Source organism: Leopardus geoffroyi, chromosome B2, assembly GCF_018350155.1.
Source record: "Leopardus geoffroyi isolate Oge1 chromosome B2, O.geoffroyi_Oge1_pat1.0, whole genome shotgun sequence".
Lineage (NCBI taxonomy): Eukaryota > Metazoa > Chordata > Mammalia > Carnivora > Felidae > Leopardus > Leopardus geoffroyi.
In genome coordinates this window covers 80,393,800-80,417,605 of record NC_059332.1, presented here as the reverse complement: position 1 = coordinate 80,417,605, position 23,806 = coordinate 80,393,800, and the positions used below count along the sequence as shown (strand labels likewise).

Here is a 23,806-nt window from a genome sequence, read left to right as displayed (position 1 = left end):
GCCTATAATGGTCATTTCTTTAATGCTAGAAATTGTGCTCAACAGTTGTCCTCCCATTTAACCTTCACAGCAACCACATAAGGTTGGGATTATCCTTATCTTTCCGATGAGGACATTGAATGGCTTTGCATCCTCTGCTCAGGACTCCTGCCTGGTACTCAGACCAAAACTCTCAGATCAAGAGGTGGACACTGTGCATTGTCAGGATCTCCTCCCGATGGCTACTGCACTTGGCACTAAGCACGGTTTTAAGTTCTTTGCATATATTGATTTAGTTGCTTAAACAACCAAATGGGTAGCTACTATTATTTAATACTCATTCCAGAGATGACAATATGAAACAAATATGAAGTAATCTCCCCAAGATAGCAGAGGTGGTAAATATGCTGGCATCTGAACCCAAGGCAGTCTGGTTCCCATATCTATGCTCACACCCTCTACACTACACAGCCTTGGTACGGAATTTCGAAGTTGCTACAAAACTCCAGGAATGGTATGCACGTGGCATGGGAAGGGGTTGGGGGAGAGAGTCGATGGTAGAAAAGTCCCTTTGGCCTAACCCCCTCCCACAGGACAGCCTCGTTCTTTGTGTGTGTTGAGGGGGAGGGGGAGCAGGAAGGGATGGCTGGGGCTAATGCTGGAAAGAGTAGGGATAGTGCAGGCACTGGAAAAAGGGGCAGGCAGTGCCCTGAGCGTAGGACTCAGAGCCACACAGGGCTAATTCCCTCCCAGGTCAGCTTCTATGCTTAATTGGCCTTGACCCAGTTACTTCAAGTTCAGCAAGTCCCTTTCCTTACTAGTATGCCAGAGACAAGAGCACACAGCTGTTGGGAGCAATTCACTGAGACAGTATTTGTGGAGCAGTGGTCCAGTGCTGCTACAAGCACTCAAACACAACTTCAATCGACCTGATTTTATGTTTGGCAAATTACTAAAGTTAACATATGCTTATTTTAATAAGTGGAATGATACAATGGGAGAACCTATAAAACAACGCCAATCATCTTCAGCACCAGGTAACCAACAGGAGCAGTCTCTTGTGTTCCCTGCTCAAGCAAGTACAAGCATGTTCACATAGAGAAGTGGATTTGTTTTTCAACCAAAATACATCATACTGTACCCATCACTTGCTACCTGCCTTCTTCACTTATCAATGGATATAAGTGGTCAATATAAGTTCTAACTCCCCAATTTCTTTGTGCATGAATATATGTGTGTGTGTATATATATATATACATATATATATGTATATGTATATATATATGTATATGTATATATATGTATATGTATATGTATATATATGCAAATTGACACAAACGAGATCTATATGACACTGTATACATTTGCATATTATCTTTGGTTCTCATTTTTGTCTTGCTTCCGGGCCCTCCTTCCCTACCTCCACAATCACCCCCATGTGGCCACCCCCAGAGTTTTCTGCCTGCTCACTCTGCAGTGAACTCTGGGGGCACACTCTCTGAACAAGCTCCTTGAGGCCATGATCTGTACTTCTTAATCATCTAAATCCCTATGTTATTACTCAGGGGTAGTGGTAGATATCAAATGGAGTTCTGGTAAGCATTAATTTTATTAATAAAACCATTTTTCTTCTTCACTAAAGTTGCATCAAATAACCTTTGTCTGGTTGCTTTGGGAGGGAACAAAAGCTGCAGTGAAACATCCCAAGGACCTGAAAGCTCGATAAAAAGACACTCTGCCTATGGATTCCTAGAGGCTCACGACTCTTACTACACGGTCGGCGCCTGGCATTAAGGAGAAATACAGAGGGTTTATTCAGACAAAAAAAAAAAAAAAAAAACCTACTGGCATTGAGGTAACAAAACTAAGTTGTGTGTAAAGATTTTTAGCTAAAATGTGAGGTGACTATGGAGAGAAAAACAAAGCTTTCTTGCAAAGAAAAAAAATCCCACTTTCTGTTTTAATGCCAAATATGTCAGGCAGTATCTATGTGTGGGGCAACTAGAAAGGCACAGAGGAGAGAGAAAATTAGGAGGCAGACAGGGCCACGATAGGTCACTGGGAGCACGTGTAGGCAGAGGCATGTGAAGGAGTCAAAAGAAGGGAGGGTGGCTTGGGCTTCCGCTTGAGACTGGGCAAATGTGTGCATCCATCGGCAAAGAGACGGTGGAAAGAGGATTGGGTTTCAGGAGGGGCACAGGGACGGTGCTGGGTATTCAGATGTGATGTAGCTGTGAAGTACCCGTGGATCACTCAGATAAAGATGCCCATCAGGGTAGCTTGGCAAGTCAATCAGGAGATACAGCTGAACTGGTGCCTGGCCAGAGCTGGTAAGTCAAGGCAGGTGTGCAGAGTAAGAGCAGATGAGGGCTGAGAGCCCCAAGGAAAGCCAGCTCCAGAGGCAGAGATGGCGAAAGGAGGTGGATGAGGCCGCATCAGAGAAGAAAACCAGAGGCAGAGCATCGGGTGGCCAAGGAAGCTTCATGGAGGGGAGGGTGGGCAACATGCCAACTCTAGCCCATCTCCCCAAAATAAACAGACTTTTTTTTCCCTGTCTTGTTCACTGGTGTAAAGCAGGTGCTCAATTAATATTTGCTGGATAGGTGAGGTGACAGGTGACCAGTGGCACAGAGGTGAGGGGGGTGAGGAGCCAAATTACTGGGAGGTCCTGAGCCTCCAATTCTAACAGCCAATATACTCCAGCGACACATCTGATTTCACAGGATACCCACTGTTCATGTCAGGTTACCTGATCTAACTGAAAATGTGTTGGTCAATACAACATGAAAAATAATTGGTCTAAATATGAGAATTATGCAAATGGCTAATCAGAGTTCTTAGTAAGCTTCTTAAAACATGAATTTTAAATGTTTGTATGTAGTTTCCACACCAATTCCCTGCTCCCAATCCCATTAACTCTGAGGACTTGTCCTGTGCACAATTCCACCCCTACATGATGGATAAGGCATCACAGCAACACACTATTAGCTACTAAGTAAAGTCCCTATGAAAACAGAAGAGACTGCACTTGTCTGAGCCCTGGTGTAACAAAGAGGACATCTGCATGAGAGCCAGGAGATCCAGGCTCTGGTCCCAGCTCTGGCACTTTCTAGCTTGTCCAGTCACTCTCCTTTTATGGCCTTCCATTTCCTCACAATTCTAAAAGAAAAATCTGTGCGGTGTGTGTGTGTGTGTGTGTGTGTGTGTGTGTGTGTATGTATATGTATATATACACAGGGTTCTGGGGCTGAGCAACACGTATGTGAAAATAATTTGGAAAGTGTAAAGTATGACACCATATGCAATACAATTATTGGGATACTGGCTTATTAAAGTGCCTGTGCATGGGGCGCCTGGGTGACTCAATCGTTTAATGATCTGACTCTTGATTTCGGCTTAGGTCAAGATCTCACAGTTCGTGGAACTGAACACTGTGTCGGGCTCTGCACTGACAGCATGGAGCCTGCCTAGGATTCCCTCTCTCCTCTCTCTCTACCTCTCCCTCCCCACCATTACTCTCTCTCTCTCTCTCTCCCAAAATAAATAAATAAACATTTAAAAAAATAATCAAGTACCTATGCATATGAGGTCCCAGGCAGGAAAACATTTGCAGATTATATCTACCGTGTGCAAGATGCGAAGGAAGATAATCTAACAAGAAGTAGTTCACAGCGAGTTCACAATCCAAAATTATAAACCCACAGTTGCAACATGCTGGGTCAGAGCAAGGATTCTGGAGCCAGATGGCCAGGATTTGAATCCCAACCCTGACACTTTCTAACTGAAACTTTGGATGGGTTAGTTACCTAACCTCTTCTTACCTGCTTCTTCATCTGTATAATGAGTTGAGGTTTAGAATATTTAATCACTGAATAGCTCTTGCAAGAGTACCAGGCACCTCATAAGCACTATCTAAGTGCAAGCAGTCTACACTCAACATTATTCCCCTCATTCAATGTACACGGGGCTTATTGTGTGAATACTGTGCTGGGCACTGCAGATTTTGTGCCCACTGAGATTTTATAACTGTGGCAACTCATGTTCTCATACTTAGTCTTTATGGAAGCCCTTTAAGTTTGGGGAGAAATTTGGGGTGCCTGATTGGCTCAGTGGGTAGAGTATGTGACTCTTGATCTTGGGGTTGTAAGTTCGAGCCCCGCATTAGGTTTAGAGATTACCTAAAAATAAAATCTGAAAAAAAAGTTTGGGGCAGAATTTGAAATTTATGAAGTAAAGAGATTTGCCTACATCAGTGGCTCTTAGTCAGGAGACTAGTCAGGGGACGTTTAGCAATTTCTGGAAACATTTTTGGTTGTCACAACTAGGGAGAAGCATCTAATGAGTAGAAGCCAGAGCTGCTGCCCCTCTCGCTCCTCTCTTCCCTCCCACTCCTGGGAAAGAGAGAAGCCACCACTGCGGGTGGGTAGAGAAGCACTCAGCGCCTCCGGGAGGGGACTGCGCCCACCCCTTCTGAACCTCTGAGTATGGCTGGACCAGGCGATGGGGCCGGCGGGCAGCCGAAGGTGCGCAACAGGGCCGGTGGGTGGCCGTCCTTGACCTCTGGTCTGGTGGCCCAGCAGAACCCCTGGAAGCCCTGTGGTGAGGCCCAAGATTGTACAGGAACAGCTTAAGACCACTCAGTGGTCATTACTACCCATTCGGTGGCCTGAGCAGTGGGAGCTGCACCCCAGTCTTCAGCTGGGTGCTGAGCACTCCAGTCTGCGGTGGGGAATTGCTGAAAAGGCACAGAGGGACATGCCTGCCTGCAGAGCAGGTCTGGGACCACAGGTGGAGTAGCCATGAACTCGGGAGCCGGAGTAGTCCGTTCACCCTAAAATTCTTCCTTGATTTAGATGGCAGAGAAGTGGGGGGATCCATACATCCCGTGTCTCTCAAACAAAGAAGTGTAGAAGCCAAAGGACTTTGAACACCAGAGCCTGGGAGGAAAAGAGACTGCATCTACTAGGAAGAAAATGGGAAAGCTAGAAAAAAAATAGGGCTACTCCAAGGAACAAATCAAAGCATACCTGGTAGAGGGTACAAAATATTACTATGAGTAGGGTAATAAAATAACCAAAGTCACAACAACAGAGAGCAAGTAACAAGCCCCGAAAAACTACCTCCTGAAAGGCCAGACCCTGGACAATGTATGACCCTCCTTTAATATAGCAGTGCTTGCAGGTGCAGAGCACACAAGCTTTTAAAACGCATAAGGGACAGAAAACTAGCCAAAATGATGAAACAGAAGAGTTCTCCTCAAAAGAAACCCCAGGAAGTAGCAACAGCTAACGAACTGATCAAAACCAATTTAAGCAATATAACAGAACAAGTATTTAGAATAATAGTCATAAAATCAATCGTTTGGCTTGAAAAAAGCATAGAGAACAGCAGAGAATCTATTGCTAGACATCAAGGGACTAAAAAATAGTCGTGATGAATTAAAAAATGCTATAAATGAGGTGCAAAATAAAATGGAGGCAGCCATAGCATGGATTGAAGAGGCAGAGGCGAGAATAGGTGAATTATAAAATTATGGAAAAAGAGGAAGCTGAGAAAAAGAGAGATAAAAAAGTCCAGGAGTACAAGGGGAGAATAGAGAACTAAGTTGATGCAATCAAATGGAACAATATCCATATCATAGGAATTCTAGAAGAGCAAGAAGAGAGAGAGAAAGGGGCTGAAGGTGTACTTCAACAAATCACAGCTGAGAGCTTCCCTGATCTGGGGAAGGAAACAGGCATTGAAATCCAAGAGGCACAGAGAACTCCCTTCAGATGTAACTTGAATCGATCTTCTGCATGAAGTGAAATTGTCAAATTTCAGAGAGAATTCTGAAAGCAGCTAGGGATAAACGGGCCCTAACATACAAAGGTAGACACATAAGGGTAGTAGCAGACCTATTTACTGAACCTTGGCAGGCCAGAAGGGAGTGGCAGGTAATCTTCAATGTGATGAACAGAAAAAATATGCAGCCGAGAATCCTTTATCCAGCAACTCTGTCATTCAGAACAGAAGGACAGATAAAAGTTTTCTGAAACAAGCAAAAACTGAAGGAATTCATCACCACTAAACCAGCCCTACCAGAGATCCTAAGGGGGACTCTGTGAGTGAAATGTTGCAAGGACCACAAAGTACCAGAGACATCACTACAAGCGTGAAACCTACAGACATCACAATGACTCTAAACCCATATCTTTCAACAATAACACTGACTGTACATGGACTAAATGCTCCAACCAGAAGACATAGGGTATCAGCATGGATAAAAAAAACAAGACCCATCTATTTGCTGTCTACAAGAGACTCATTTTAGACCTGGGGACACCTTCAGATTGAAAGTGAGGGGATGGAGAACTATCATGCTATTGGAAGTCAAAAGAAAGCTGGAGTAGCCATACTTGTATCAGACAAACTAGACTTTAAATTAAAGGCTGTAACAAGAGATGAAGAAGGGCATTATATAATAATTACAGGGTCTATCCATCAGGAAGAGCTAACAATTATACATGTCTATGAGCTGAATATGGAAGCCCCCAAATATATAAAACAATCACAAACATAAGCAACCTTATTGATAAGAATGTGGTAATTGCAGGAGACTTTAATACTCCACTTACAACAATGGATAGATCATCTAGACACAGGATCAATAAGGAAACAAGGGCCCTGAATGATACATTGGATCAGATAGACTTGACAGATATATTTAGAACTCTGCATCCCAAAGCAACAGAATATATTTTCTTGTCAAGTGCACATGGAACATTCTCCAAGATAGACCACATACTGGGTCACAAAACAGCCCATCATAAGTATAAAAGAATTGAGATCATACCATGCATACTTTCAGACCACAATGCTATGAAACTTGAAATCAACCACAGGAAAAAGTCTGAAAAACCTCCAAAAGCATGGAGGTTAAAGTGCACCCTACTAAAGAATGAATGGGTCAACCAGGCAATTAGAGAAGAAATTTAAAAATATATAGAAACAGAGTTCGAGCCCCGCGTCAGGCTCTGGGCTGATGGCTCAGAGCCTGGAGCCTGTTTCCAATTCTGTGTCTCCCTCTCTCTCTGCCCCTCCCCCGTTCATGCTCTGTCTCTCTCTGTCCCAAAAATAAATAAACGTTGAAAAAAAAAAAATTTAAAAAAAAATATAAAAAAAATTAAAAAATTAAAAAAAAATAAAAAAAAAATATATAGAAACAAATGAAAATGAAAATACAACAATCCAAATGCTTTGGGATGCAGCGAAGGCAGTCCTGAGAGGAAAATACATTGCAATCCAGGCCTATCTCAAGAAACAGGAAAAATCCCAAATACAAAATCCAATGGCACACCTAAAAGAAATAGAAGCAGAACGGCAAAGACACCCCAAGCCCGGCAGAAGAAGAGAAATAATAAAGATCAGAGCAGAAATAAACAATATAGAATCTAAAAAAACTGGAGAGCAGATCAATGAAACCAAGAGTTGGTTTTTTGAAAAAATAAACAAAATTGACAAACCTCTAGCCAGGCTTCTCAAAAACAAGAGGGAGATGACCCAAATAGATAAAATCATGAATGAAAATGGAATTATTACAACCAATCTCTCAGAAATACAAGCAATTATCAGGGAATACTATGAAAAATTATATGCCAACAAACTAGACAACCTGGAAGAAATGGACAAATTCCTAAGCACCCACACACTTCCAAAATTCAAACAGGAAGAGATAGAAAACTTGAACAGACCCATAACCAGCGAAGAAATTGAATCAGTTATCAAAAAACTCCCAACAAATAAGAGTCCAGGACCAGATGGCTTCCCTGGGGAATTCAACCAGACATTTAAAGCCGAGATAATACATATCCTTCTCAAGATGTTCCAAAAAATAGAAAGTAAAGAAAAACTCCCAGACTCATTCTATGAAGCCAGCATTACTTTGACTCCCAAACCAGACAGAGACCCAGCAAAAAAAGAGAGAACTACAGGCCAATATCCCTGATGAATATGGATGCAAAAATTCTCAACAAGATACTAGCAAATCAAATTCAACAGCATATAAAAAGAATTATTCATCATGATCAAGTGGAATTCATTGCTGGGCTGCAGGGCTGGTTCAATATTCTCAAATCAATCAATGTGATACATCACATTAATAAAAGAAAAGATAAAGACCATATGATCCTGTCAATCAATGCAGAAAAAGCATTTGACAAAATTCAGCATCCTTTCTTAATAAAAACCCTTGAGAAAGTCGGGATAGAAGGAACATACTCAAACATCATAAAAACCATTTATGAAAAGCCCACAGCTAATGTCATCCCCAATGGGGAAAAACTAAGAGCTTTCCCCCGGAGATCAGGAATATGACAGGGATATCCACTCTTACCGCTGTTGTTCAACATAGTGTTGGAAGTTCTAGCATCAGCAATCAGACAACAAAAGGAAATCAAAGGCATCAAAATTGGCAAAGATGAAGTCAAGCTTTCACTTTTTGCAGATGACATGATAATCTACATGGAAAACCTGACACACTCCACCAAAAGTCTGCTAGAACTGATACATGAGTTCTGCAAAGTCGAGGGATACAAAATTAATGTACAGAAATCAGTTGCATTCTTATACGCTAATAATGAAGCAACAGAAAGACAAATAAAGAAACTGATCCCATTCACAATTGCACCAAGAAGCATAAAATACCTAGGGATAAACCTAGATGTAAAAGATGTAAAAGGTCTGTATGCTGAAAACTATAGAAAGCTTATGAAGGAAACTGAAGATACAAAGAAATGGAAAAACATTCCATGCTCATGGATTGGAAGAATAAATATTGTTAAAATGTCAATACTACCCAAAGCAATCTACACATTCAATGCAATCCCAATCAAAATTGCACCAGCATTCTTCTCGAAGCTAGAACAAGCAATCCTAAAATTTGTATGGAGCCACAAAAAACGCCAAATAGCCAAAGGAATTTTGAAGAAGAAGACCAAAGCAGGAGGCATCACAATCCCAGACTTTGGCCTCTACTACAAAGCTGTCATCATCAAGACAGCATGGCATTGGCACAAAAACAGACACATAGACCAACGGAATAGAATAGACACTCCAGAATTGGACCCACAGATGTATGGCCAACTAATCTTTGACAAAGCAGGAAAGAATATCCAATGGAAAAATCACAGTCTCTTTAACAAATGGTGCTGGGAGAACTGGACAGCAACATGCAGAAGAATGAAACTAGACCACTTTCTTACACCATAAATTCAAAATGGATGAAGGACCTAAATGGGAGACAGGAAACCATCAAAACCCTAGAGGAGAAAGCAGGAAAAAACCTCTCTGACCTCAGCCGCAGCAATTTCTTACTCAACACATCTCCAAAGGCAAGGGAATTAAAAGCAAAAATGAACTATTGGGACCTCATGAAGATAAAAAGCTTCTGCACTGCAAAGGAAACAATCAACAAAACTAAAAGGTAACTGATGGAATGGGAGAAGATATTTGCAAATGACATATTGGACAAAAGGCAAGTATCCAAAATCTATAAAGAACTCACCAAACTCCACACCCGAAAAACAAATAAGCCAGTGAAGAAGTGGGCAGAAAACATGAATAGACACTTCTCTAAAGAAGACATCCGGATGGCCAACAGGCACATGAAAAGATGCTCAACATCGCTCCTCATCAGGGAAATACAAATTAAAACCATACTGAGATATCACCTCATGCCAGTCAGAGTGGCTAAAATGAACAAATCAGGAGACTATAGATGTTGGCGAGGATGTGGAGAAACGGGAATCCTCTTGCACTGTTGGTGGGAATGCAAACTGGTACAGCCGCTTTGGAAAACAGTGTGGAGGTTCCTCAAAAAATTAAACATAGATCTATCCTATGACCCAATAAATAGCTAGGAATTTACCCAAGGGATACAGGAGTGCTGATGCATAGGGGCACTTGTACCCCAATGTTTATAGCAGCAGTTTCAACAATAGCCAAATTATGGAAAGAGCCTAAATGTCCATCAACTCATGAATGGATAAAGAAGTTGTGGTTTATATATACAATGGAATACTACTTGGCAATGAGAAAGAAAGAAGGAAATATAGCCTTTTGTAGCAACGTGGATGGCGCTGGAGAGTGTTATGCTAAGTGAAGTAAGTCATACAGAGAAAGACAGATACCATATGTTTTCACTCTTCTGTGGATCCTGAGAAACTTAACAGAAGACCATGGGGGAGGGGAAGGGAAAAAAAAAGTTAGAGAGAGGGAAGGAGGCAAACCATAAGAGACTTTTAAAAACTGAGAATAAATTGAGGGTTGAGGGGGATGGGAGGGAGAGGAAAGTGGGTGGTGGGCATTGAGGAGGGCACCTATTGGGATGAGCACTGGGTGTTGTATGGAAACCAATTTGCCAATAAATTACATATTAAAGAAAAAATAAATAAAATTCATAGAAAAAATAATTAAAAAAGAAGAAGAAGAAGAAGCCAGAGATGCTGCCAAACATTCTACCATGCATAGGGCCAATTCCCTCAACAAAGAACCGTGTGACCCAAAATGTCTATAATACAGAAGTCAAGAAACCCTGGCCACATTAACAAGTAGTTAATAAGCAGTGGAGCCTGTACCAAGGTCTTTGGATTCCAAATCCATTGCTTTTCTTCTATGCAAAACACACAGAAATGTGGGAGATAAACTCAGACCCAGGTCAGAGTGATAGTCTGGTGGGGGGTTCGGAGTAGTCACAGATACAGAAGTATCCAATTATTAGAGACACAGAGTGAAGGGGTAGCATTTCATCAGTTGAAAAGAGACAGAGTTCCATGCAGGATACTTCTCTGAGTGCAATCCCTGAGCCAGATTCTGAATGAGTAGACCTTACAGGGGCAGAGTGGGTGCATAAGGCCTTGAAAGAGGTCTTGCAAGGAAGAATCTATAAACTGAGTTTCCCAGGCAAACTGTGAGCTCAAAGACAATAAAATATTGCCCTCAAGGTTCTGAGGCAAAACAATTCTCGGCCTAGATTTTATACCAAACTGTCACTTAAGTGATTAGAATAAAGATATATTTTCAGACATGCAGACTCTCAAAACATTTATCTTCCTGTTCCCTTTCTTCAGAAGTTACCAGTGACCATGCACCACCAAAAGGAGGGTGATGTGGGTTGTGGCAAATGGGATCTAACACAGGGGAGAGGTGAATGGAATTCTCAGGATGACTCTGTTCAAGTAGAACTAGAGAGAAACCCAGATCAAACTGGAATGGAGAGATGGATGACTCCAGAAGGGATATCTATCTCAAGGGAAAGAATAAAACTGATAAGTACACGATGGGATTAATCATGGAAAATTGTACTAAGAACCGTTTTACAGAATTGCTGGAGGATAGAGGGAAGACTTAATTATAAGTCTGAATAAAACTAAACAAATAAAAAAATCAAGGCAATTATCAAGTCCAGGAAAAACAGCAAGTTATATAAAAATGGAAATGTAATTAACTATAGTACAACTCTTGGCTCACCAATGAACAGCAATTACATAATCACAGTAATCACGAATCTGCTCAAAAACTGTGATATAACAAGATCGAGACAGTGTGGAAGAGCAAGGGGCAATAGATTATGTCTAACACTGATCAATCTTGGGGTGCCTGGGTGGCTCAGTCAATTGAGCATCTGACTCTTGATTTCAGCTCAGGTCATGTTCTCACAGCCATGAGATCAAGCCCTGTGTCAGGCTCTGTGCTGAGTGTGAAGTCTGCTTGGGATTCTCTCCCCCTCTCTCTCTGCTCCTTGCCTCCTCGTGCATGTGCACACACACATGCTCTCTCTCAAAATAAATAAATAAACATTAAAAAAAAATAAAGTTGATCGATCTCTCCCATGCATTCATTCTCAAGAAGACATAAGTGCTGTGTTATTCAACACAGTAGCCAACAGTCACATGTGGCATTCAAATTTTAATTAAAATTAAATTTGAAATTAAGCCACACTAGCCACATTCTAGGTACTCAATAGCCATGTGTTGCTAACCTAAATATAGACAGACATAGAACAGCACAAATACAGAACATTTCACTATCATAGAAAATTCTGTTGGACAGTGCTGTACTAGGGGGTGTACCACATCAAACCAAGGGAGTAAACCAAGAAAGAAAAAGACACTGAGGTCCAAAACCAAATCAACATATATAAATATGGTAAGCGGAATCCCTAGGATAATAGTGAAGAGTGATATCTGTCAGAAGGCCTGAAGGGCCACCAGTCCAGACTAAAATAGGGGAGGGGTCTCCAGAGAACATCTCTGCAAAGAGACTCAGTGGAGAGATTTATCTAACACATCTGAACATCCAGAGAGAAGATCAGGAACTGGGGAAGAGTTTGGGGATGACTTGTTATATGTACACACAAAACCAAGGGAACAAACATGGGATAATTATTAACATCATAGTAAGGAAATTACTACCAAAAAAAAAAAAAAAACAGGAAACATAATGATACTACATACTACATGGCTCAGCTATAAATAAACTTGTTAAATTAATGTAAAGACCAAATGCTGATGTCACCTAAGTAATGACACAACTATATTATGAAGGTAGAAACTGTATCTGAGAGCAGGGTAGAGGAAGAAAGCTATACCTTAAAGCATCGGTTTTTATATTAAGTCAGCAGATGACGCCTAAAATGGAAAAATCAAAATCAAGCAATGTCAGGACATCATTTACAAATGTAAACACTAAAAGAAACTACCAAAAGACTTGCATGTAGTTGCCTATGGAGACTCAGAAATGGAAGACGAACATAGTAAAAATATTTGACACTTTATGTGTAGGTGTAACATAAAAATTAAAGTAATACCTAAACTGCTTTTATTTGTTTTTATTCTAATTCCAGTTAGTTAACATTCAGTGCGATATTAGTTTCAGGTGTATGAGATAGTGATTCGGCACTTCCATACAGCACCCAACAAGTAATCCCTATCACTTATTTAACCCATCTCCCAACCCCTTCCCTCTGGTAACCATTGGTTTGCACTCTATAATTAAGAGTCTGTTTCTTGGTTTCTCTCTCTCTCTCTGTCTCTCTCTCTGTCTCTCTCTCTTTCACTTTGCTTGTTTGAATTGTTTCATTAATTCCACATGAGTGAAATCATATGGTATTTCTCCTTCTCTGACTGACTTGTTTCACTTAGCAGAATACTCTCTAGCTCCATCCATGTTGTCACAAATGGCAAGATTTAGTTCTTTTTTATGGCTGAATAATATTCTGTTCCAGAATATATAAAACACCTTCTTTATCCATTCACCTATCAATGGATACTTGGGCTGCTTCCATATCTTGGTTATGGGAAATAATACTGCTATAAACATAGGGGTGAATGTATCCCTTTTAATTAGTGTTTTTCTTTTTTTAATTTTAACTTTATTTAAAAACTTTTTAAAGTTTATTTATTTAGTTTGAGAGAGAGAGAGAGTGAGCACGAAAGCACAAGAGCAACAGGAGCAGAGAGAGAGGGAGAGAGAATTACAAGCAGGCTCTTTTGATGTAGTCCCAATAGTTTATTTTTGCTTGTTTCCCTTGCCCCAGGAGACATATCTAGAAAGAAGTTGCTATGGCCAATGTCAGAGAAGTTACTGCTTGCAGTCTTATCTAGGATTTTTATACTTTCAGGTCTCACATTTAGGTCTTTAATCCATGTTGAATTTATTTTTGTGTATGGTAAGAAAATGATTTCATTCTTTTGCATGTAGCTGTCCAGTTTTCCCAGCACCATTTGTTGAAGAGACTTTTTCCCATTGCATATCTTCCCTTCTTTGTTGAAGATTAATTGACCATATAATTTTGGATTTATTTCTGGATTTCTATTCTGTTCCATTGGTCTATGTGTATATTTTTGTGCTGGTACCATACTGTTTTGATTACCGCAGCTTTGTAATATAATTTGAAGTCTGGAATTGTGATGCCTCTGGCTTTGCTTTTCTTTTTCAAGATTGCTATAGCAGCTATTTGGGATCTTTTGTGGTCCCATACACATTTTAGGATTGTTTATTCTAGTTCTGTGAAAAATGCTGTTGGTATTTTGATAAGGATTGCATTGAATGTGTACATTGCTTTTGGTAGTATGGGCATTTTAACAATATTTTTTCTTCCAATCCATGAGCATGAATGTGTTTCCATTTCTTTGTGTAGCCTTCAATTTCTTTCATCAGTGTTTAATAGTTTTCAGAGTACAGGTCTTTCACCTCTTTTGGTTAGGTTTATTCCTAGGTATTTTATTATTTTTGGTACAATTGTAAATCAGATTGTTTTCTTAATTTCTCTTTCTGCTGCTTCATTATTGGTGTACAGAAATGAAATAGGGGCACCTGAGTGGCTCAGTCAGTTAAGTAAGCAACTCTTGATTTCGGCTCAGGTTGTGACCGTTCGTGAGATTGAGCCCTGTGTCACGCTCCACACTGACAGCATGGAACCTGCCTAGGATTCTCTCTCACCCTCTCTCTCTGCCCCTCCCTCCCTCTCTCACAATAAATAAATAAACTTAAAAAAAAAGAAATGAAACAGATTTCTGTAGATTGATTTTGTATCCTGCAACCTTATTGAATTTATCAATTCTAGCAGTTCTTTGGGGGACTAAACACTAAAGGTTTTCTATAGAGAGTATCATGTCATCTGCAAAGAGTGAAAGTTTTACTTCTTCCTTACCTACCCCGAGGCCTATTTCCCCCCTTGTCTGACTGCTGTGGCTAGGACTTCCAGTACTATGTGGAATAAAAGTGGGCATCCTAATCTTGTTCCTGACCTTAGGGGAAAACCTCTCACTTATTCCCCATTAAGGATGATTTTCACTGTAAGTTTTTCATAAATGGCCTTTATTACGATGAAGTTTGTTCCCTCTAAACCTACTTTATTGAGGGTTTTTATCATGAATGGATGTTGTACTTTGTCTAAACATTTTTAAATGAAAAATTAAGCTGATTAATCAACTTAGCAGTATATGCATATTCATTATAGAAATATGGAGATCAATGCCAGCAGGAAAACAGCTAAGAGATCTGAGAGTTTGTTCTTTTGGGGAGCAGAGTTGAGGGGTGGGCAGGAGACAGCTCTTTCTGTTAAATGCCTTCCAACAGTATTTGAACTTATACTTTTAAACTTCCTATGTGCCTGCATTACTTTGAAAAAGAGAACTATTAAAGAACAAATGATGTAAAAAAATAAAAAAGGCAACAACAAGCATTGGCAAGGATACGGAGAAACTGGAACCCTTAAACACTGCGATGGGAATGTAAAATGGTACAACCACCCTGAAAAATAGTTTGGCAGTTCCTTAAAATGCTAAGCACAGATTTATCGTTTATTCCATCAATTCCACTCCTGGGTATTTACTAAAGAGAAATGAAAACACGTCCACACAAAAACCATACACCGGCATTCACAGCAGCATTATTCATAATAGTTCCAAGCTGGAAACAACCCAAAACATCCACCAACTGATGACTAGGTAAACAAAATGTGGCGTATCCATACAATGAGATATTATTCTGCAATAAAAGAGAATGACATACTGATGTAGGCTATAACATAGATCGACTCTGAAAACATTATGCTAAGTGAAAAAAGTCAGACACAAAAGGCTACATACTGTATGATTCCATTTATGGGAAATGTCCAGAAAACAAATATTTAAATTTTTTTAGGTTTATTTATTTATTTTGAGAGAGACAGAGAAAGCATGAGTAGGGGAGGGGCAGAGAGAAAGAGGATGAGAGAGAATCCGAAGCAGGCTCTGCACCATCACTGCACAGCCTGATGCAGGGTTCAAACCCATGAAACCACGCGATCATGACCTGAGCCAAAACCGAGAGTCAGACGCTTAACCCACTGAGCCACCCAGGCACCTCTAGAAAACAGATACATAGAGACAGAAAGTAGATTAATGGTTGCCAGGAGCTGGGGGTGGGAATGGGGAATGACAGCTAATGAGTAGAAAGTTTCTTACTGGGATGATGGAAATGTTCTAAAATTAAAACACGGTGATTATTGCACAACTCTGTAAATACATCAAAAATCACTGAATTGTATACTTTAAATGGGTGAATTTTATGACATGTAAGTTATACCTCAATAAACCTGTTTTTAAAAAAAGCAAGTGATGAAGTCTGTTTTAAAAAGAAAACTTTCAGGGCACCTGGAAGGTCAGTTGGTTAAGTATCCGATTCTTGATTTCAGCTGAGGTCATGATCTCACAGTTGTGAGATCGAGCTCCATGTCAGGCTCCGCGCTGAGGGTGGAGCCTGCTTAAGATTCTCTCTCTCCCTCTCCTTCTGCCCCTCCCCTGCTTGCACATGCATTCTCTCCCTCAAGAAAGAAAGTTCACATTAGAAAGAAAAAGAAAACTTTCAGACTATGAGCTAAATGTTTATCAATAATTTGTTATTATAACAATCCTGAAAAGATGGGATCATTAAGTCTTTTACAGTAAGGAAACTGATGCTCTAAGAAGTCAAGCAAGTGGCACAATTAGCAAACATAGCTAAGTGAAAATATGTGAGCATGCACCCTAACTACAGAGTTCATGCACCTTCTCGCAGTTGTGATTGCCCAGACCCTGAAGAGCTCTGGGCGAATCACACCAAAGCCTGAGCTATGGCTCCCTTCACCGTCAGTTCCATACAAGCTTATCACCATTTATGTGCAGGGCATTGTTAGGCCAATAGGTGACCTCTGCATAGCCCAATATTTTGTCAGAGACAAGCATCGTGATATTGTTTATAATGAATATATATTTGGTTTTAGTGTCCGTTCCTGGCTCACAGCTCCCCAAATCCTTGGAATTTCCTAAGTGATAAGAACAACAGGAACATCTTTTTTTTACAGTAGCTGGTCTTTGTCCTCATTCCTGAAATAGCTCCAGAGACAAAAAAGTGAAACTGATGTGTTCTTCATAATAAGCCCCTTTCAACCACACCTGAATTTATATTAATGAGGGAACTTATAGAAAGCCCTAAGGATGCTGCTGGTTGCCAGGGCAACCAACCATAATTAGATGGTCACATTTTCAGTCCCATCCCCTGACCTCCAGGGAGAGGGGTGAGGCTGGAGGTTGAATGTCAATGAGCAATCAGCCATGAAGCCTCCATAAAAATCCAAGACAAGTCAGAAAACTTCTGGGCTGGGGAAGACATGGAAGTTCCGGTAGGGTGGTGCACTCAGAGCGCATGGAAGCTCTGTAGCCTTTTCCTCATACCTTGCCTTATGTATCTCTTCTATCTGGCTGGTCCTCAGTTACAACCTTTCACAATGAACTAGTAATTTGGTAAGCAAAATGTCTTCCTGAGTTCTGTGAGCTGCTCTAGCAGATCAGTCAAACGCAGGGGATCGGGGGATTGTGGGAACCCTTGATTCTGTGTTGGTCAGAAGCACAGGTGACAACCTGGACTTGGCGGCTGGCATCTGAAGTGGAGTGGGGGGAAATGCAGTCTTGTGGGACTGAGCCCTTAACCTGTGAGGCCTGATGCCACCTCCAGGTAGACAGTGTCGGAATTAACTGCTTGGTGGGGCCAAAAAAGCACACGTCAGAATCATAAAATGCAGAGACCGCATGTGAGTAACTGAAAATGCGTGCTGGCCAATCTGTGCCACAGGTGGTCAGACATTAGCATTTGAAAATTAAGCTTCGCTTCTCTCCACAGCTATGTGGGGTGGCCTGGAGGGTGGGCTTTGGAGCCAGACTCTGTAGGTACAAGTAGCAATTCTGCCACCCAACAGCTGAAGAACAGACCCTGAGCAAGTAACTCTCTGTGCCTCAGGCTCTCTACATCTCTACAGTGGGGATGAAAAAAAGAACCTCTTCTAGAGGACTATAAAGTCCCTAGAGCAATACTAAGTGCTCAATAAGTGTCTTCCATCAGCATTATTTCATCTATATATTTTAACTTGTCACCTAACTATGCAGCCTGACTTTCCCCACTTTTGCTACAATATCGCCCTTTAGCCAGTATGTTTTCTCATCTACCATGGAATTATCTGTTTCCTGACCCATATGAAATGAAAGCCCAAAGAGATGGTGGCCATCATCTGGCCCAAGTCTGTTACTGTACAGATGGGAACAGTGAGGTTCTGCACAGCCGATGGGCTGCCCTGTCCCTGTACAATAATGAGATTACTGTACATTTTTTCCAATAACTTTTTATGCCCCCCAACTTCTCCAGAGACACCTCTTGTCCATTTAGCTAAAGAAGTAGGTGAGAAAAGGCCATACTGTGATTTAAAAGACTGTCAAATGCTAATTACAAGTCACTCCAGGGCCACCTGGATGGCTCAGCTGGTTAAGCATCTGACTTCGGCTCAGGTCATGATCTCACGGTCTGTGAGTTCGAGCCTCACATCAGACTCTGTGCTGACATCTCAGAGCTTGGAGCTGCTTCAGATTCTGTGTCTCCCTCTCTCTCTCTGCTCCTCCCCCACTCTCACTCTGCCTCTCTCTCTCTCTTTCTCCAGAATAAATAAACATAAAAAAAAAAATAATAAGTCACTCCACTTGAAAGATAGCATTGAAAGCATTTTAATCCTCCTTCCTGCTTCCCAAACTGCCACCACTGGAAAAAAGAAAAAGCTAGTTCCATGAAAGCTTCGAACCAACACAAAAGTTGTACAGACAATGGTTATTAAGAGGTAGGCTTTTTCCCAGGGAATGGTTAAAGTGTTAGTTTTTTTTTTCTTGTTACCTTGGTAACTGCTACCTTGGCGCCCTTGTTGATGAGCTGAACCACATTCTCTGCTTGGCCTTTGTACGCAGCTATGAGAAGGCGTTCAGAAAGTGCAGCGACCGCATCCTGCTGGCTCATGAATTAGGAGAAAAAAAGGTTTTCAGGAAAGCAGTAGACAAGTTCCTTCAGCTCAACACGATGCCACTGGCCCGGGCAGGCACCCACGGGTAAAGACGCTCCCGATCATCAGAAGGTGCCTGTATTACTATGCCATCTTCGGGACCTAGGGATTACAAACAAAGTTGCCATCAGCACCGCTCAGCACACAGGACAGGCCACACACCTCCTCTCTCTGATTTTAGGGCATCTGCTGATCGCTCACTGCAGGGGACAGAAGCTGAGTAAAGATAGGACGAGCAGGAAGCACATACTCTGCACACCAAGCCCCTGAACTTGCGAGTAGAAGGCAGCAGATGTGCCAACCTCCCTCCCTTCTTCCTCCTTCAGGGACATTCTCCAGAGGACTATGGCCAAAGCTGTGAGGTCTGCTCTGTCCTTCCATCCCGGGTAGCAGAGGCCTGATATAACCCCATCAACATCACCTGGTTCCAGGCCTGCCTTTGGCAGGTAACTGTACTGCGCATGATGACGAAGGGCCTTCTGGCCGTGTTTTGTGGGTCCACCACAGCCGACATGCTGATTCCCTTGGCAGGTGAAGATGCCCACGGACCACCCCCCACAGAGACCCTCAGGGGTGGGTTAAACCCTTGGGTGTTCCGCCAGCATTTACTGCAGGTTTTTTGCTTCATCCTTGTCTCACTGGGAACAGTGCAGCTTCCTGAGTTCTGGGACAGACCAAGAACTGGGCACAGGCCCGGGCCATCGCCCAGTTCCAGTTACTGCCGGAACAACCCACCTTGGGAACAACGCAGATGGTAGAAACCCTGACAGTGCATACTACCAACCGCATCAGGAGGGCCTGGTTTTGTTGCTTCCATGCTTAACAAGAAATAAAAGGCCTACTGAAACCACCTACAGGACGCAAAACCCCAGTCAGAGCAGTGGTCTAGAGGTAGTAGCAACTGCAGTAAAATTAAACTCTTCTTTCCACCAAATGACAAATGAACACAATTTTAAAGACCAACTTCTCCCAGGAGCCCTGGGCCACCATTAGAGCAAACCAAAGCCATTGGTAATTTATCCAAAGTAAAGTGTTCTTTGGAAGGAATGCTTTCAAGAATTGAACCCACTCAGGGTGCCTGGGTGGTTCAGTCGATTAAGTATCCGACTGTTAGTTTGGACTCAGGTCGTGATCTCATGATTTGTGAGTTCAAGCCTCACATCTGGCTCTGTGCTGTCAGATTCTCTCTCTCCCTCTCTCTCTCTGCCCCTCCCCCATGTGTGTGCATGCTCTGTCTCTCTCTCAAAATAAATAAACTTAAAAAAAAAAAAAAAAGAATTGAATCCACTCCTGCTAGGACAGCAAGTAAGTGAAAGCTTCTTTGTGTTTTGAAACATACTTATTAAAAATACCTATGGGGCACCTGGGTAGCTTAGTCAGTTGAGCCTCGACTCGATACAGGCTCAGATTGTGATCTTATGGTCCTGAGATCAAGCCCTGCATCAGGCTCCACTCTCAGTGTGGAGCCTGCTTGCGATTCTCTCTCTCTCTCTCTCTCTCTCTCTCTCTCTCTCCCCCTCTCTCCCTCCCTCCCTCCCTCCCTCTGTACCTCTCTCCTGCTCATGCACTCTCTCTCTCAAAATAAATATTTTAAAAATATTCCAATACATGCAAATACAAAGAAAATGCTGTGCCAAAAGGACTGCACTCTTCACCCCAGACCCTACCACACATTCTAATTTTGAAGGCCTGGAAGATACAGACATCTTTTACAGTTGCTTCCAGGCAAACCCAATGCTCCTTTCAACCTCTAAGATGAAGGAATTGGCCATGAGACGACTAGGAAAGATCTGGACTCTATGTGCCTTGCTCTAACTCTTGTTCACCATGACATTCCAGGCAATTCATTTTGCCAACAGCTCTGAGAGGCTGGGGTTAAATGATCACACATAAAACAGACACACACACACACACACACACACACACACACACACACACACACAAAGAGGACCATGGTGGGATTAAAGATGGCAGTTTACTATGTGAAAGTATTGGCCAAAATGTGAATAACTTCAAAACGGTAATTATTATCCATCCTGCCCCAACTTGTTAATCATCAACTTTTCTCACTTCATCTGTATGTTGCCCAAAATGTGGTTAAAGAATAGCAAGGAAAGAAAGAACCTTCAAATCCACCTGCTCTGCTCATTGGAAATGCAACAAACCTGGAGAAGGTATGCTCCAAAGAGAGGACTCCTCTCTTAGCCATGGTCAGAGACCCCTGGGATGCATGAGGAATCTCGGTTGAATGAATGAGCCAATGAAAGAATCAAGCTGCAACTCAAAACAGAGAAACAGAGCTGGAAAATCCACTGGAAATTCCCAGGGTCCCACTGAAAGACTAGTTTAGTTAGGCTTTATGTTTCCCAGACTGTTCTACAGTGTAGAAGTTGTTTTTGTAAACGTTGGATACATTCTCTCTTTATTCAGGTAATCTGTGGTATCTGTAAACCAATTATACTGAGCTTCCCAATACTGGGTTTGCCGGAGTATTGCGAGAACACTCCAGGCACAAATGGCAGGAAGCTACAATGTTAGCCGTGACTTCCAAACTGCTCTCCCTCCACAACCACATTGTTCATTTACTCATTTGTTGTCTTTGCACACTCAGCCTGAACTGCCACCTTCCCCTGTATCCAAACTTTCCTTGCAGTGAGCATCTGAGCGTCTCAATACAATGGCCCAATTCATACAAACACTATTAAAATTTCACTCATTTTATTTCAGAGCTTAGCTCCTGGAGATAGAGACATCCTTGCTGCAAACTAGTGCAGCCCACCAGCTGAGGTCACAAGCTCCAGTCCAGCAGCACTGGCCAGTCTCCCCAGCAACAGATGCAGGGGTCAGCAGGCCTGTAGTACATGGACAGCCACTCCCCTCCTGTCCCAGACAATAAATTCAGCTCTCAGACACCCACTGCCATGGTTGCAAGCTACTGAGATAGCCTCGTTTATATAACTACCTTTGGTAAACAGCCCTTTATAAGTCTAACACACATTACTATTCACTTTGTTTTAAGACAGAAAAAAACACTACAGTTGAGAAATATTGTCCAGACTTTTTTTTTTCTTCAGTTACAACTACTTAAGAATGAAATGCTCCCCACTCCCCACCCTATCCCACCCCCTCCACCATGGCCAATACACAGCCTGCTTGAGGCACAGGGATTTGTTGCTCACAGGATTTTGGATACCGCTCCCACCGCCCCCCCACCCCCAACTAGAATTGCATAGAAAACTGTCTGCAAAGTCAGGAACAGAATCCCAGGTTTCCAGTTCCTAGTCTGTGGTTAGTATCATCCCTATGTGCTTGGGCATCTCAAGTTCATTCTCAATTGAAATCCAGTAATAGCGTCACTGGTAGGATGCCCAGTATTCACCTACAGTTGCATATACACACAGGGTGGGTGGGAAAGAATCAAAGTGGCTGAATCTTCTTTTCTGTTTCCTCTCTGTACCTCCATCCTTTTGGAGGAAGGGGTTTCTCATCTGACACCTCTGAACTGACAAATCAGGAAGGCAGAGGCGGGTTGAGGGAGAGGAATAAGGAGGATAGAGGACCTTCACCAATGAGTGGGGAGGGTAGAGGAATAGAGACGTAGCAACTAGTCTGCAATCAACGAGTTAAACTTCACTGCCAACCTGTTGGGTACCTCGGCTGTAGCAGCCCCATTCCCTCATTCAATCTGAGCCTCCTCTTCCAAGTAGATCAGCTATCATTCAAGACACTTCCCACTGTTGGCAGTGAGGAATTTCTTCTGCCCTATATCTATCAATCACATCCTTCTTTGTCACAATGCTCACTTTCACAGCATTCTGGAGAAAAACATTAAATGCAAACATACTGCCAGCTCTTTAAGCAGAAATGAAATAAATCCATGATCATAAATATTCAATGAGCATCCTGAATCCAGAAAGGTATTTAGCTTCTAAGAAAGATTTCCCTGCTTTGTCCTAGCCCACCGCCCCATTTTCACTGCATTCCAATTTGCAAATGCTTTTTTTGTCTCATCACGAATGCTAGAGGGCCACACAGCTGCTTGGTCTGTGATGCGATCTGTTTTATTTTTATAGCAAAAGGTCTATGAGGTTTGCTTTTGCTGCTTTCTTGAGGATTTACAAGGAAGTCTCCCGGTACCAATATCCCCAAACTACTACATTCAGTTTCCTGACAGGCAACATATTTTAGAAGAGACCTGCAAATAGAAGTCCCAGCCAGGCATATGCATACCCCACCCAGAGACAGTCCACAAGCACCCAGAATCAGTGGTTAGGGGAGCACCATCAGTTACAATAATTCGCTTTGCTCCCACTGCTCAAAACTCTGTAGTGAAGAGAGATCGTACTCACATCCGGGGGTCTGTCCTCCCCATTCTACATGGTGTTCTGTTGCTGGGTAATTGCTGTCAATTATTTCCTGGAGACATGATTAGCTTCCTAGGGTTGTCACGCCCAGTGGGTCTGCAATCATTTACTTGCCTTTTTCCCTCGAGCTCTCTCTGCCAACTCTGGCCAAATCACATCTGAAAGCTTATTAAGACATCCATTCAGCTCACAATGTCGTGGCTTCCTCCTAGTCTGCTCGTCACAGCTTCTGAAAGTCTTAGGGCTTCAGGTTTTGTCAGACTGCTCCCTTCTGCCGGCAGAGGACCTGTAACACTGCCCTATCGAAGAGTCAGGGAATAATTCACAAATGGGAGGAATGCTTTTGAATGAGAGAAATGAAGTCTGAACTCTGCCAGCAGTAATGCCAGGAGAAGAGAGGGATGTGCATGTTGTAAAGGAGGGAGAACGAAGGAGGGGTCAAGATCTATAATGAACCACCTTTCTGGTGACAACAGTCCACCCTCCTTGGCAGAGAGTTCCAGCACAGTGACTGCAGCCACACGGGAGACAAGAGGCTGGGAGAGCAGCTGTTTCAGTGTTTATAAGTCCAGAATCTGTCTCA

The 23,806-nt window shown here is 42.2% G+C and overlaps 1 protein-coding gene across 5 annotated transcripts in view; it reads right to left on the bottom strand.

Annotated features, from left to right (window-relative positions):
• Window positions 1-23,806, bottom strand: part of ANKRD6 (ankyrin repeat domain 6) — a 221,140-nt gene that overhangs the window by 70,395 nt on the left and 126,939 nt on the right. For 4 of the 5 annotated variants that reach the window (XM_045499026.1, XM_045499024.1, XM_045499028.1 and 1 more), the window contains one exon: window positions 18,697-18,961. In XM_045499026.1, coding sequence (XP_045354982.1) covers window positions 18,697-18,816 — 120 coding nt within the window. In that variant the 5' untranslated portion in view covers window positions 18,817-18,961. Of the gene's footprint in view, window positions 1-18,696; window positions 19,983-23,806 lie in introns of those variants that run through there. The other variant, XM_045499031.1, reaches the window with a different exon arrangement.